General features: G+C 39.7%; 1 protein-coding gene across 1 annotated transcript in view; it reads right to left on the reverse strand.

Annotated features, from left to right (window-relative positions):
* The window catches only part of CNTNAP4 (contactin associated protein family member 4), a 499,928-nt gene that overhangs the window by 222,440 nt on the left and 260,147 nt on the right, over positions 1-17,341 (reverse strand). Inside the window, exon 4 of the mRNA XM_089662156.1 lies at positions 16,466-16,613. Within this exon, the coding sequence (XP_089518282.1) occupies positions 16,466-16,613 (148 nt within the window). The remainder of the gene's footprint in view (positions 1-16,465; positions 16,614-17,341) is intronic.

The raw sequence follows: 17,341 nt of genomic DNA on the forward strand, positions 1-17,341 counted from the left end.
AATGACTGAGAATATGCATTCCACAAAATCATTGCAGCAAGTACATTGTTTCCATTCATTTTAAATCTTTTTTCAGTGAAAATACCATTTGTCTGTGTACGCTTCTCATTGTTACAAGCCTTTGCAACAGGGGTAGGCAACCTTTTGAGCATAGTGTGGCGAAAAATATTTTCGAAGAAATTGAGAATGCCGATTATATAAAAAAAAAGTCAACTTCACTCCATCAATCGCGAAAAAGAAAAAATACTTGCATAAAAGTAAGAAATGAGTATTGGGCTTTCAAAGATCAATGGAAAGTGGTAAAACAAATGGTAACTTACCCTTTTACAGATTACCCCAATTCCTCCACTTTCACACCTCAGATCACCCCAATTCCTGCACCTTCACCCCTAAGATCACCCCAATTCCTGCACCTTTACCCCTCAGATCACCTCATTTCCTGTACTTTTCCATCTCAGATAAACCCACCTGTTTCATCTTTACACCTAAGTTCACCCCAATTCCTGCACCTTCACCCCTCAAATCACCCCAATTCCTAAACCTTCACTCCCCAGATCACCCCAATTCATTCACCTTCACTCCCCATATCATCCCAATTCCTTCACCTTCACCCCTCATATCACCCCAGTGCCTGCTCCTTCACTCTCCAGATCACCCCAATTCCTTCAGCTTCACTCCCCAGATCAACTCAATTCCTTCACCTTCACCCTTCAGATCATCCCAATTATTGCCCCTTCATCCCCCCAGATCACCCCAATTCCTTTACTTTCACACCTCAGATCACCCAAATTCCTGCACTTTTACCCCTACGATCACCGCAATTCCTGCACCTTTACCCCTCAGATCACCTAATTTTCTGTACCTTCACATCTCAGATCAACCAAGCTGTTTCATCTTTACACCTCAGATCACCCCAGTTCCTGCACCTTTACACCTCAGATCACCCCAAATCCTATACCTTCACCCATCAGATCACCCCAATTACTGCACCTTCACCCACCAGATCACCCCAATTCCTTCACCTTCACTCCCCATATCACCCCAATCCCTTCACCTTCACTCCCCAGATCAGCTCAATTCCTTCGCTTTCACTCCTCAGATCACCCAAATTCCTGCACCTTCACCCCTCAGATCACCCCAATTCCTGCACCTTCACCCTCAGATCACCCCAATTCCTTCATCTTCATACCTCAGATCACCCCTATTCATGCACCTTCACTGCTCTGATTATCCCAATTTCTATACTTTCAAACATCAGATCAGCCTCAATTCCTTTACCTTCACACCTCAGATCACCCAAATACCAACACCTTCACCCCTCTGATCACCCCAACTACTACACCTTCACACCTCAGATCAATCTCAATCCTTTCACCTTCACACCACTGATCACCCCAATTCCTTCACCTTCACACCCCCAGATAAGCTCCAATTTCTGCACCGACACAGCTCAGGTTAGCCCAATTCCTGCACTTTCATCCTTCAGATCACACCAATTTCTGCACCTTCACACCTCAAATCAGTAAGAATGTATGCAGTTTCAGATTGCAGATCAGCCCCAATTCCTGCATCTTCAGGCATCAGATCAGTCCCAATTCCTAAACCTTCAGACCACAGTTCAGCCCTGAAGCATGCAGCTTCTGACTGTAGATTAGCCTCAACACATGTAGCTTCAGACTGTAAATTAGCCTAAATGAATGTAGCTTTAGACCACATCCCTAATGCATGCAGCTTCAGACCTCAGATCAGCCCCAATGCATGTAACTTCAGTCCACCGATCAGTCCCAATGTATGCAACTCCAGACCTCAGATCAGCCCCAATTCATGTAGCTTCAGACCACAGATCAGTCCCAATGTATGCAGCTTCAGACCACAGATTAGTCCCAATACATTCAGCTTCAGACCACAGATCAGTCCCAATGCATGTAGCTTCAGACCTCAGAACAGCCCCAATATCCCATGATATATGGCTTATCAGACCTAAAAGAACCCTCAATGTATAAATACACACACATTAAACCTCAGATCAGTCCAGTGCTTGAATGCATATGCTTCAGACTACAGATCAGTCCCAGTCCCATACAATTATGTATTTCGGGCACACAACCTTTTTAGATTAAAGCTGAATTTCAGGAAAACTTTTGGTTTATATATTGTTACCTAATACTTTTAGAAAACTGTGACTAAATTAATATACACATCCTGACTACATGTCCAGTCAGAACATTATGGCTTATTTATTTTGGAGCCTGTAAAAATTGTTATCTTGACCAGGGTTAATACAAGGCGTTCCTTGAAAGAAGTATGGGAGGGATGTGGATGCAACATGGTCTCTATTCTTTCATTCACATAGCACATTGTATTCTGTTAAATAAAAGTAAAAGGCCTTTGAATGGGAGGAGAAGGACAGGGATGCTACTGTCACAGCTGATTCCTACTGCTGTTTTTTACACCTGTGAGCAGCAAGTTACACCCATTGAGCCTGTACAGTAAAATTTAATGACATGTTTCTAGAGGGTGCAACTATTCATGGCTGTTCCCACAGCCAGTATTTACCTGCAGTGATTGCTGCTGTATACACATAAAGGGGGAGATTTACTAAAGCTGGTTCACTCAGAATCTTGTGCACCTGTGCATGATAACCAATCAGATTCTAACCTCAGCTTGTTCAATTAAGCTTTAGCAATAAAACCTGTAAGCTTATTGGTTTCTATGTAGAAGTGCACGAGAGTTTGAGTGAATCAGCTTTAGTAATTAACCCCAAAGTGCCTTGCAGCTAGCCCCTCACAGGTGTCAAAAGCAGCAGCAGGAATTCACAGATTTCTGCTGCTGCCATTCATACAGTGGCTAAAAGCCCATATGAAAGTAGCCTTAGAACAGGGGTTAGAAGCTAGTACTTTAGAACAAATACCAACCTGTTATAAAGTTGTAGTTATCAAGCAGTACTCAAAAATCTAGGCACAAAGCTGTAGGCACAAAGCCAGAGTCACAATGCCAAGCACAGAGGTGTACTCACAAAGCCATGTAAAGAGCTGTGGTCACAAAGCCAAGCTCAGAGCTGTACTCACAAAGTCAGGCACAGAGCTGTTCTCACACAGTCAGGCACAGAGCTGTACTCACAAAGTTAGGCACAAAACTGTAGTCACAAAACCAGGCATGAAACCATAGTCACAAAGCCAGGCACAAGGCTGCACTCACAAAGCCAGGCACAAAACAGTAGTCACAAAGCCAGGCACAGAGCCATAGTCACAAATCCAGTCACAGTGCTGTACTCACAAAGCCATAGTCAACAAAGCCAGGCACAGAGCTGTGCTCACATAGCCAGGCATAGAGCTGTACTCACATAGCCAGGCATAGAGCTGTACTCACATAGCCAGACACAAAGCTGCAGTCACAAAGTCAGGCACAAAGCCGTAGTTACAATGCCAGGTAAGGAGCTGTACTCACAAAGCCAGGCATAAAGACATAGTCACAAAGCCAGGCATGAAGTTGCACTCACAAAGCCAGGCACAAATCCATAGTCAAAAAGCCAGGCAAAGAGCTGTACTTAAAAAGCCAGGCACAGAGCTGTAGTCACAAAGCCAGGCACAGTACTGTAGTTACAAATCCATAGTCGCAAAGCCAGGCAGAGAGCTGTACTCACAAAACCAGGCACACAGCTGTACTCACAAAAGCCAGACACAAAGCCATAGTCACAAAGCCAGACACAAAGCCATAGTCACAAAGCCAAGCACAAAGCTATAGTCACAAAGCCAGGCACAGAGCTGTACTCACAAAGCCAGGCACAGAGCTGTACTCACAAAGCCATAGTCACAAAGCCATAGTCACAAAGCCAGGCATAAAGTTATACTCACAAAGCCAAGCACAGAGCTGTTTTTGCAAAGCCAGGAACAGAGCTGTACTCACAAAGCCAGGCACAGAGCTGTACTCACAAAGCCATAGTCACAAAGCTGTACTCAAAAAGCTGTAGTCACAAAGCCAGGCACAAAGTTATACTCGCAAAGCCAGGCACAGAGCTGTTTTTGCAAAGCCAGGAACAGAGCTGTACTCACAAAGCCAGGCACAGAGCTGTAGTCACAATGACATAGTCACAAAGCTGTAGTCACAAAAGCCAGGCACAAAACTGTAGTCACAAAGCCAGGCACAGAGCCATAGTCACAAAGCCAGGCACAGAACTGTACTTATATAGCAAGGCACAAAGCTGTACTCACAAAGTTACAAAGCCAGGAACAGAGCTGTACTCACAAAGCCATAGTCGCAAAGTCAGGCACAGAGCTGTACTTACAAAGCCAAGCACAGAGCTGTAGTCACAAAGCCCGGCACAAAGTCGTAGTCACAAAGCCCAGCACAAAGCCATAGTCACAAAGGCAGGCACAAAGATATACTCACAAAGCAAGGCACAAAGATGTACTTACAAAGCCAGGTGCAAATCCATAGTCATAAAACCAGGCACAGAGCTGTACTTACAAAGCCAGGCACAGAGCTGTAGTCACAAAGCCAGGCACAGAGCTGTACTTACAAAGCTAGGCACAGAGTTGTAGTCACAAAGTCAGGCACAATGCTGTACTCACAAAGCCATAGTCACAAAGCCCGGCACAAAGCTGTACTCATGAAGTCAGGCACAGAGCCGTAGCCACAAAGCCAGGTACAGAGCTCTAATTACAAAGCCAAGCACAGAGCCATAGTCACAAAGCCAGGCACAAATCTGTAGTTACAAGGCCAGGCACAGAGCTGTACTCACAAAGCCAGGCACAAACTGTACTCACAAAGCCAGGCACAAACTGTACTCACAAAGCCAGGCACAAAGTAGTAAGTATAACTAGAACAAATATATGATCACAAAGCAAGACACCACCAATAAATGTAAGCTCAACAAGAATAATAAAGAAAACTATTTAATAACAGTGTTTTGCTTGTACTCTAAACATTCTGATCCTACATCACTAAAGGAATAGGAATGAGCTGAAAATACCTAGGTTTGGTTCAAGGTGCACATTATTAATTTAGTATGCTGAATCTGAATACCACTACCAATAAGAGCTGAATGTTAAAAACAGTAATGGCAATTTTCAGGGCTAACAGACAGGAAAATATCAAACATATACATGAGGTACATGTAATAAAGCAAATAAAAAGCTATTTATACAATATAAATGCAAACTTCCTTTAACTTTTTTAAATTCCTGTAAATAGAATGCTTAGGGAGTGTCTTGAACCTTTGAACCTACCTGTGAAGTAGCATACCTGCACAATATATAAAACCTACTACAGGAAAACTGACATTTAGAGAAAAAATATGCATGTCATGCTTACTGACTCTTTTCTTTCATGTATAAACACAATAAATGATCAGTGCCAATGACATCTGTGTTAATCCATAACTGAAACATAGTAAACTGTGTTTACTATGCTTTCATCTTGCAAATTACAGAAAGCCTCTGTACAGAGCACTTCCTGTGAATGCAGCTACATGCCCTGGTATGGATCCCCATGCACAAAAACAAGAAAATAAAGCATGAGGACCTCCAAAAAGGGGGAGGGCGGATAATGAGCATGTGCCACCCTCCCTGAACCATACCAGGCCACATGCCTTTAATATGCCATTTTCCCATTTTGTTGGGGCATTTCAGAATCTGGAAGCTCTCTGTATTAAAAACATGGATCCCAGGATACTGCAATCCTACTCCTTCACAAAAGAGTAGACAGTAAATTAACACAATAAACTAAAACTTTTGACAAGTCTTTTCAAACCATATATTTTCTGAAAACCATAAATAATGTGCTACTGAATTTTTTAGACTCTGGGATATCTGCACAAACATTTATCAATTCGCTATTTTTGCTAAAAATACACTAAACTCATTATTAGTGGATACATACATGCCAAAACTTACAAATTTCCCACTAAATATAAAAGCTAAAACTGCATTGAGTATTGCAAAATGTGAAAACTGAAGGTGCACAAAACTGTAAATAAAAATAATTTACCCAAAATCGGGAGGTTATCGTTTTTCACTTACAATTTCAGAGTTTGTAAAAGACCCTAAACCATAACATTGCTAAAAGCACATGACATGTAGAAAAAAAAATGTGCTTTTGTTTTTAGGCCCTCTAATAGTTGCGTAAATGTTTACCAATTTGTTATTTTCACTAAAAATACACTAAAATCATTATTAGTGCACACAATCACAACATAATCTACAAAATTCCTACTAAATTGCTAATAGGGCTTCATTCACATGGGGCTTACCAAAGTGTATGCCTGTGGAGGACTGTGTTTAACCACCCAGGTATTCTGTGCATCCCTATGCAGGCAATCCCATTCATGTCTGAATAAAAAAGGATGACAGGTGCATGGAATAAGCAGTCCGCATAGTCTCTAGGCTGAATGTGGGATCAGGAGTTGGCGGAGGAAAAAACGGTCTGGAGGCACCCAGTGAGCTGTGGTAGAGTGAAGCAATGACTCTGGAGTGGATGAGAAGAGAAACACAGAGCCTCTGAGTGTAGTCCCATTCATGTCAACTGGGATGCCGAGCCTGCATGGGCACAGCTGCTGCTTCCAATCTGACTTCTGTGTGGGTGTGGGTGCATGGCCCGAACGCAGACAGTGTGAGTTCAGGAACATGGACCTGGAACCACACGGATGTCAGATTGGGAGCAGCAGCTGTGTTTGTACGGCTGCTACATTCCAATTGACATCAACACGACTGTCTGCACAGAACACCTATGTATCCACATGCAGGTAAACAAGGCCTCACAGGGGATTACTCTGTAGTATGCCCAGTGTGAATGAGGTCTTACTAGGTTTTTTATTTGTTTGTACATTTTTTTAATTTGTAATCTCTTTTATTTGTTTTTGTTTTTGTACTTTTTTTGGGGGGGAGCTTTGGTGAGATATCAGAGGTTTAAACAAACTCCTGATGTCTCTTTTTGAGACAGACAAAGGGACTAAAGACATTCCATTTCTCTGCAGCCTCAGCTGCAATGTATATGAATGAATATAAATCTCTGTATAAAGACTCCTATTCCCTCACAAAACTGAATCATAGTAAACAGTGTTTACGATGCTCCAGTGATGAATGGGCATAGGAGCGATCAGTACCACTCTCCATCCTGACAGCTTCTGTGTGTCCCAGCAGAATCTGCAGGTGATGAGAGGGGGAAGAGGGAGAGCCAGCCATCCCAGCAGCACTACAGGGAGGGGGCACCGAGGATCAGGTGAGGGGGGATTAACTGCAGAGGGGGTTGGATCAGCAAAGGGTAGGAACAGCGGAGGGTTTATTTCTGCTATTTATTATATTCCTACTGTGTAAGACACAGTAAGTCAGTGCCAATGAGATCGGTGATAGTGGGAGGGGAGGATTGGTCCTGGAAGAGGGGAAATTAGAGTGGCCAGCTGGAAGCAGTGATGTAGGTCCATACGTCATATGGACCTGGGGGGAGAAGGGTTAATAAAACAAAATTTTCCTTGATGTAAATTTATTGTCAATCATGTTATCTAGCAATGCACATTCAAGTGTCCCTTTATTTTCATGCTTGGGGATTCCCAGTAAAAAATGGGTCTGGGTGATGCCACTGGTTGCTAAGCATGAGGATGGTTCTTTCACCCACCACTTCCTAAGCAAGCATTGATAGGAAGGAAGCAGTCTTATAGTAGCAAAAGAAATACCACTACTATATATGAAATTCAGCTCCCACTGAATGAGCAAAAAGTCCAGTGTTCAGGTGAATGATTGAACAGCTGACGTTTGGTCTGAACATAATGTATTAACAATGGTACTTAAAGAATTTGAATTATGGCATTTTGCACAAAAATACTGAGTAGACAAAACAAGAATATTAAGTAAAGAAAAGTTGTTGTATCCTGTAACTTTTTGCCCACAATTATTTTGCAGTCTCTATACCATTTTAAAGTTTTGCCTGGGTAATTGCAACAGGGTTCTAATTAACAAAGGAGCCTCATCATAGAGCCTTAGCAAAAGCCAGGTGGTCAAAATGATAAAGAGCTTTTTCACTTTCATCATTTGGACCCACCTGTGGTGGGACAATAGCCTAATTAAATTCTCAACTCTTAAAAGGCTTTGGCTTGAAATTGGCTTATTGGTGCTGCCAGTTTCAAAGAAGGTGATTCCAGCTTTGCTGATTATACTAGTAGAGACACAGCTGGAGTGGTTGGGATAATCAAATGTGGCATATAACATCGTGAATAGACAAAATGACCAAGTGTGTTTTCAGGCACACCATGCCAAAGGTGCTTACTAAAATCCAACACTGCTCAACTACCATCATGGAAAGATGGCATGTGCCATTTGTTTGTCCTGAAATTAAATAATGTATGTTTTAGTAGTTTTAGTTTGTGTTAAGCTATATCGGTAATGGTATTGTAGCTAATTGTAGTTACTTGCTTATTTTCAAAAGAGTTTATGTTGTAACGTATTATTGGAATTGTTAATTGGAATAGTTTTTGTTATTTTTATTTTTCATAACAGCAAATAGTGTCTTTGAATGTCTACATGTAGTCACTGTTTCCCTAAATTGCTTGAATATTTTCTTGCTTTGTCTTAGGTATGTGAACTTAAAATAAATGGATCATGTCCAGATATACAGTAGCAGATGAGTTGAATTTTTGGGGATAGCTTGAATAAAAGGAATGGTTGTACCAAGCCTTCTGTGCCTGAACGTAACCCAGTAGACCAAGCAGGACTTGGTACTTGCTACAGGGTGGCACGGCTGTGCAAAATAACGTATATATACATACAGTGGGGATCGAAAGTTTGGGCACCCCAGCTAAAAATTTGTATTAATGTGCATAAAGAAGCCAAGGAAAGATGGAAAAATCTCCAAAAGGCATCAAATTACAGATTAGACATTCTTATAATATGTCAACAAAAGTTCGATTTTATTTCCATCATTTCCACTTTCAAAATAACAGAAAACAAAAAAATGGCATCTGCAAAAGTTTGGGCACCCTGCAGAGTTAATATCTTGAACTGCCCCCTTTGGCAAGTATCACAGCTTGTAAACGCTTTTTGTAGCCAGCCAAGAGTCTTTCAATTCTTGTTTGAGGTATCTTTGCCCATTCTTCCTTACAAAAGTCTTTCAGTTCTTTGAGATTTCTGGGCTGTCTGTCACGCACTGCTCTTTTAAGGTCTATCCATAGATTTTCAATTATGTTGAGGTCAGGAGATTGTGAAGGCTATGGCAAAACCTTCAGTTTACGCCTCTTGATGTAATCCCCCATGGATTTCGAGGTGTGTTTAGGATCATTATCCATTTGTAGAAGCCATCCTCTCTTTAACTTCAGCTTTTTCACAGATGGCATCAAGTTACCATCCAAAATTTGCTGAAATTTTATTGAACCCATTTTTCCTTTTACTCGTGAGATGTTCCCTGTGCCACTGGCTGCAACACAAACCCAAAGCATGATTGATCCAACCCCATGCTTAACAGTTGGACAGAGGTTCTTTTCATTAAATTCTGTGCCCCTTCTTCTCAAAACGTACCTTTGCTCATTCCGGCCAAAAAGTTCAATTTTAGCCTCATCGGTCCACAGAACTTGTTTCCAAAATGCATCAGGCTTGTCTATATGTTCATTTGCAAAGTTCAAACGATGATTTTTGTGGTGAGGACGTAGAAGAGGTTTTCTTCTGATGACTCTTCCATGAAGACCATATTTGTACAAGTATCTCTTTATAGTGGAATAGTGTACCACAACTCCAGTGACTGCCAGATCTTTCTGGAGGGATCGTGCAGTCAAACGTGGGTTTTGAATTGTTTTTCTCACAATCCTGCGAACTGTTCTGTCTGATATTTTTCTTGGTCTTCCAGATCTTGCTTTAACTTCCACTGTTCCTGATGACTGCCATTTCTTAATTACATTCCGAACAGAGGATATTGACATCTGAAAACTCTTTGCTATCTTCTTATAGCCTTCTCCAGCTTTGTGAGCGTCAACTATTTTCAGTTTCAGTTTTCTAGACAACTGCTTAGAAGAACCCATGGTGCTGGTTGTTGGGGCAAGGTCAGATGAGTCTGGGCATTTAAAACCTTTGAGATTGACATAACCTGGTCTTCCCAGACGATGATTGAGAACAATCCATGACACTGGCAGGTCTCAGCTTTGCAAAGGGGGCAGTGCATGCTATAAATTCTGCAGGGTGCCCAAACTTTTGCAGGCGCCATTTTTTTGTTTTCTGTTATTTTGAAAGTGTAAATGATGGAAATAAAATCTAACTTTTGTTGACATATTATAAGAATGTCTAATCTGTAATTTGATGCCTTTTGGAGATTTTTCCATCTTTCCTTGGCTTCTTTATGCACATTAATACAAATTTTTAGCTGGGGTGCCCAAACTTTCGATCCCCACTGTATATGTGATTTGCATTTCCAGGTAGGGGGCGAGAGAGCGCTCCCTTCCCGTAACGCTATTAGCTGCTGGGGATGTCAATCACTGGGTCCCAGCCGGAGATTCCCAGTCAGGACTCGGTGATCATCAGCAGGGCTGGAGGGGAGAGATATGTGTGTAAACAACACAGATCTGTCTCCTGTCAGCATGGACATGCTGCTTTGTATCTCTCTGCACAGTAGAGAGATACAAAGCAGCATGTCTCCCAAGTAAAACAGCACACGGCACACAATGTAAAACATACACAGTTAACCCTTTGATTGCCCCAGATGTTAACCCCTTCCTGCCCAGTGTCATTAGTACATAGTGCTTTTTATTAGCACTGGTCCTTGTATTAGTGTCACTGGCGATGTCAGTGGCCATTAGTCAGTTCACCCCAATGTCAGAATGCCCTCCGAAGTCCCGCTATAAGCTGCAGATCGCCACCACTACTAGTACAAAAAAAAAAAATTCAGATATATACCACCATTTGTAGACGCTGTAACTTTCATGTAAACCAATTAATTTACACGTATTGGGATATAGTTCCAGCAAAGACATGTAGCAGAATACATTTTGGCCTAAATTTAAGAAGATTTTGATTTCTAAAATTTTTCTGTTGGATATGTTTTATAGCAAAAGTCAAAAGTATTGTTTTTGTTTCAAAATTGTTGTTTTTTTCTGTTTATAGCGCAAAAAAAAACGCAGTGGTTATCAAATACGACTGAAAGAAAGCTCTATTTGTGGCAAAACATTACATAAATCTCATTTATGTACAATGTTGCATGACCTCACAATTGTCAGTTAAAGTAATGCAGCACCGTATCACAAAAAAATGGCCTGGTCAGGAAAGGAAGTAAATCCTATGGAGGGCAAGTGAGCCAGAACGGAGTAAAAATAGGTAAGTGTACACATATTTTTTATACAGACTAGGCAGGATAGGTAGCAGGAGGGGGGGGGGCATTTTATGCATAGTTAGAGTTAGGCTGGAATTCTACTTTTCCACAAATGCACACCCTTAAAACACAAGCAACAGAGTACTTGAAAAAAGGGAACTAGTAACATAACTATCATATTGAGATTTCTTCATAAAGCCCCTAAGAAGCAGCAGTGTATATAATGAAGGAGCCAGCACACAAAATTACAGGTCAATTCATGTGAATTGTTTCATTTTCAACATGAAAATGTTAGTATAAAGCTATACAAAATTATACTAGACACATCTTAACAAACAAAGCACAAAGTTCTCAGCATCATGAGGAACTAAGCTAGGCAGCATAAAGTTAAACAGCTAAGCAAAGCATATTAAAACAAAACAAGATACATATAATTTATTGTGCCATAAATGCTATAAATGCTAAACAAGCATTATGAAATACAAAAAGCAAAATATATTTAAGTTACCCATAGCAGATTAAAGAAAGAGGTGGGGTGTACAGACAAGGTTTGGGGTGAAGACCCCTAGATCAAGTCCTATTTCACCCAGGTAGATCCCACCAATTAAGTAATTATTGTCTTTAATGTTTGTACTGAGCTGATTATGCTTCTCTGTAACCTTAAACCATAGTTTTAGATGTACTGTAGGGATGATTTACAAAAACTGGAGAGTGCAAAATCTGGCACAGTTCTGCATATAAGCCAATCAGCTGCCAGTATTTTTTTGTTTGTCAAAGCTTAATTGAACAAGCTGAAGTTGATTGGCTACCATGCATAGCGGCACCAGATTTTGCACTCCAGTTTTAGTAATTCAACTGTGTGTTCCTATTGATGTAAAATAAATGAAAACACTAGTTTGCTCATTCCTGTGTGTTACACACTCAAAACATATACAGCATATTAAAATATAAAAACATATGAATGAAAAGTATAACAAAGGGGTACCATTGTTTTACAATGAATTCTCAAAGCAATGAATTTCAAAAGGCATCCTAAAAACCTTTAAGAATGTGATGTAGCTTCTCTGATTCTCCAAGCGTCAAATATAAGAAACTACGCAATATTCAGTTGTGATATACTCCACTAAAGACAAACTTGTCATAGAATGATCCCATAATAGACAAGATCTCACCTGATTAAATGATTCTTATAATTCTAAACTGTCAAATGGACTTTTTGCCATAACTCTGGGCTGTGAAGTGTGAATGGCCCTGGAACTTGGTATTATAAATATGGCCTGGATAACAGGAATATAGATATACTTCATAGTGTTTTCTGTAAAACCATGAATTTACTTTATTAAAATGTATAAAGCTCACATTAGAAGGTGTAACCAAATTGAGCACTAGATGTAAAGCTCATGCAGCAAAATCACAGACGGTAATCGCCTTGTGGGAGATAATTAAACCCAGCTTTTTTCCTGAGTGGAGAATATCACAATTGAATAGTGTATGTTTCCTACAGTTAACACTTGGAGTACTGGAGAAGTGACATTGCTTTCTTAACACATTTTTTCAATGTTTATTGTAATCCATATGGTGTATAATTTCAAAGTGTATTATGCAGGGGGATAAGCAAAATAGTGTTTTAATTTGTATTTACATTGGTAATGACTCACTGTATACCTAGGTTTCTATAGCTTCTTGTTAAAGAGAAGTAAAATCAGTGTGGCACATACATTCACATTAAGTTGACAGTATATTTTGATCCAAAGGGTTTGAATAGGGCACTAAAATGTTCACAATATCCAGTGCTTACTATAGAGAAAGTACTGCCAAGTCTAGCAAAATCAAAAGTTTTTTTCAGTCTTGAAAGCTAAAGATAGATTCTGACACATTACTGTAAGTTAGGTACAAGCAGCAACTACCTCAATGATTTTTGGGCTCCTTTTGGTCAATACTAGTGACTGTGCATGCCTTTTGGGCTGGCCAGAGTTCCTGAAGAAATACCACTGTAGACAGCACAAAATAGTACAGGGCCAGCCAGGAGTAGAGCTTATTGCAAATGAAATCTTGGTCTATGATTGTGACTACACCATAGAAGAAGCAGAACATGACACTAACCTGATTAGACTCCTAAAAAAGCAGGAACGCAAAACATAAAGGTAAATTAAAATTTAAAAAAAAACTGAGACTGAGACTGTCATCAGTATCACAAATCAAGTATTTGCTAACCACTGAAGACTTGATTCTGTTCTTGAAGCCCCAAAACATGTACAGCATATACTGCTACAAATACAGTTGTGCTCAAAAGTTTGCATACCCTGGCAGAAATTGTGACATTTTGGCATTGATATTGAAAATATGACTGATCATGCCAAAAAATGCTCTTTTATTGAAGGATGACGTTCAGAAGAAGCCATTTTTTATCAAATAGTTGTTTGTCTCAAAGCATGGTTGTCTTCCCCCTTCCTCGTCATGCTCAGATAAGGATCTGATATGACTTTTGGGGGGGCACAATATATTTTTTCTTGCTTTTTTGCAAGGGGTCACCCCTTAAAATCCATACAAGACCAAAGGGGTATCCCACGTTGTTGTTGTTTTTTTTTGTACATGGGTACCCTTTGACATTCATGTCAGACCTCTAGAATGTATTTTAGGGAGACCACTGTTTTATTTTATGCGTGGGATCTCCCATTAACACCTCTACCAGACCCTCATAAAAGGGTGTTTTGGTTTGGTACATGCTTTCCAGGGCAGTGCTTAACCCCCATGACATTTGTTTGACAATCCTGTCTGTATAGAAAGGTGCATTCTTCCCACTTAGCACTCTTTCACTAACCCTTCAAAATAGGAGAGCATTTGTATATTGACTCTCAGTATATTAGGTCACTTTTCTATTGACCACCAATGTATGAGGGCATTTCCACTGAATATCAATGTAAAAAGATATTTTTTCCCTTGGCCTTTAATGTAAGGGGCACTGCACCACCAACTGAATTGACCAATGCTTTTCTTTTCTGCCTGTTGGTATTACGTGTTCAATTTCATGCTAATTACTGAAAATTATTTTGATGTATAGAACAAGCGAGGTGTAAAAAACAATCTACCTCAGGTGCCAAATGTGCTGAGTTTTCCACATTCTTGATTATTTGTGTAAACATACAAAATACTGATTACACTATTGTATTATGAGCTGTAGCTTTTAAAATTCAAGGGAGGGGGGGATCACTGAGAACAGTATTTGAAAAGGTTCTTCTGTGGTAGATTTGAGCAAGAGAGATCTAGGTAAAGGCATTTTGTTCTTAATAAAGGTAGAGGGTTGCTCAAATGCCTGTACTATACTTTAAAATGATCAAATCACAGTAATGAATATATAATTTTAATTTAGGCTAATATAATAAAAACACCTTTTTAACAAGATCACAAAATGCACATTATCTACAACACATCTGAATAGACATAAAAAACAGTTGCCTAAAATTGCAATTTTTTTTATTAACCCAGAAACAAGTTGGGTGCAGGGGCGGACTGACCATTTGGGAAGTTGGGCACTACCCGAGGGCCCGGGGTCAGTAGGGGGCCCCATGAGATGCCCCTGGTACCTTTTGATAGGCTTTTTTGGGTGTGGTTTGAGTGTGGGTGAGGATACAGGGGCCCCATGATCTCCTATTGCCCGGGGGCCCCATGAGTTGTCAGTCTGCCCCTGGTTGGCTGGTTTTCAAACCAGCTGTAAAAAGAATAAAACAGCAGTCAATGTTATGTTACTTGAGACAAAGAAAAGGAAGCGCGGACCCTAGCTCAGTGAATCCTTCTTATGATGAATAAAAATAGTTAAAATCATCACGCTAATATTTCATACCACTTTCAGTTCCTTTTTAGAACCTTTCAGTTCACACTCTCTACAGGAGTGCACAGATCAGCTTCAACTGCACACAGGCAGGAGGTATGTAGTGAGCTGGAACTCAAACTATGCACACTCAATACTGGAACAGATTGGCTGTTCTCATGGCTAAGAGGAAACACAAGCAGTTGCTGATAAAAGCAAAAATCTGCCGGCCACCACAGAAAGCAACTTAAGAGTCCTCTAGTAACCATGACAATGACTTTCAGGGCATGTCCCCCTTTTTCAATAGCACTATATAAAAGAGATCATATCTATAACAAATCACTCAGAACACATATTACCCTTTCAGGTATACATTAAAGCTAAAAATCATTATGTTGGAAAAAGGTTATAAAAATCAGTGCAGTAAATACTAAAACTGGACTTAGATACAGACTATGAAATAAACATAAATGAGTAATAAATTAATAATACACATAGATAACTAATCTTATTAAATCAATGATGTGTTACATATTGTATACAATATGTATAAAAGATATGTATAAAACCAAAAAATGCATAGATGTATAATAATTAATAAATAGAAAGAAAAATAATTGATTAATAAATAAATAGAAAAATATATGTAACCAAAATACAATGTAACCACAATGTAATAAGGATCACATACTGTATATTGGGAATATCAAGTTCCCAACAGAGAATATACAAATCATAAAAATAATAAACATTATTATTATTATTATTAGAAAAGTTGCTCTCAGTGTCATTTTTTGCATTTTTTAGCAGCTGATTGTGTTTACACTTAGCTGTGAGCACAGCCAGTCCCTTCAGCCAGTCCCTTCCAGTAGTCAGTATGCATAGTCCGAGTGCCAGCTCACTACATACCTCCAGCCTGCATGCAGTTGAGGCCACTCTGTGCACTCTGCCTACTCCAGTGGAGAGTTTCAACTGACATGAACAAAAGTGCTGGTTGCTTTGCCTTGGGCAGTTGTTGAAGTGCATGTGGGGCACCGATTCATACACAGAGAATGCCTTCATTTCATGGTCTCCAGTCATTTCAGATATGCTTGAACATCTATTATGAGTGTGATCATTTTAACAATTTTTATTCACTAAAAAGATTACCTGCACTAGGATCTGTGCTTCTTTTTCTTCCTCTCTTGTTCCTTTAGTTTGTTCCTCACTCATGGATGTTTGGAAGCTGCAAGAACTGTGAATTGCAAGCTGTCTTTATGTGCAAAAAGTGATTTTTTTTTTGGTCTACTTTTGCAGCAAGATTTTAATGGTGAGAGGTTAGCACAACACTACAGTGCTATACAATTCTTTAATATTCTATAATACTGTTTTACTTACTGTATGTACATCCATACACCTCTACTCTCATTCCTATTCTGCCATTCAAGTTCCAATTCAAAGGAGTGAAGCGCAGGTATCTTGCTCTTATATGATTCTGAAGCTTATGTTGAACAACACTGTCAGCATTTGTATTTCCAATGAATGCCTGAAAAAGAAAGAAGATTTGTTTGTATATACCATCTATTGTGTTTTTATAATATTTATTTTGAAGCACACAAGCCTTCTAGTCACATTTATAGAAAAAACATTACATGCAACTGATTTAAAGGGATTAAATATTTAATTTGCATTCATCTCTGATCCTCATGTTTGACAGCAATTCAATGCAGGCTGTGAGAGCCACAACTAATGACAAATTACCCTTTCATTTTAACAAGAATTGAGGTAATTCGCTCTGTAACACAAAATGCTTTTTTTTTCTTTTTTTTAAAGAAATTACCTTCATGTAGGTAGATAAAGGTTTTTAATGGTATGTGTTCTGTTTGACTGAATGGTACTACATGTAAGAACTAAGAGATGAAAGGAAACAGGATGGGTAAACTGATGATGACATAAATGTTTATCACAGTGTGAACATTAGCAAATAAAGCCTGATTTCTAACCTACTGGAATAATTCCCCTTCCCCTATCTGCTCTAGCTGGAAACTAAAAACTAGAAATGAAAGACTGGTAGTCGTTGGGCAACTTGAAGTCATCTACATGTTGTAAGACCATGGGCGCAGTATGCCTTGTTAGCCAGTAGCTTGAAAAGAGGATAGTAGGGCCCTACTGTCTTTGATGCTCAGTGACTTAACAAGACATGCCTTAATAACACTGTAGGTTATTTAGTAAAAACACCAAAGCAGCACTCTAAAATAATACGGTATTTCTGAA

Source organism: Staurois parvus, unplaced genomic scaffold (assembly GCF_062004578.1).
Source record: "Staurois parvus isolate SC_StPar_1 unplaced genomic scaffold, SC_StPar_1.0 ptg001432l, whole genome shotgun sequence".
NCBI classification, from domain to species: domain Eukaryota; kingdom Metazoa; phylum Chordata; class Amphibia; order Anura; family Ranidae; genus Staurois; species Staurois parvus.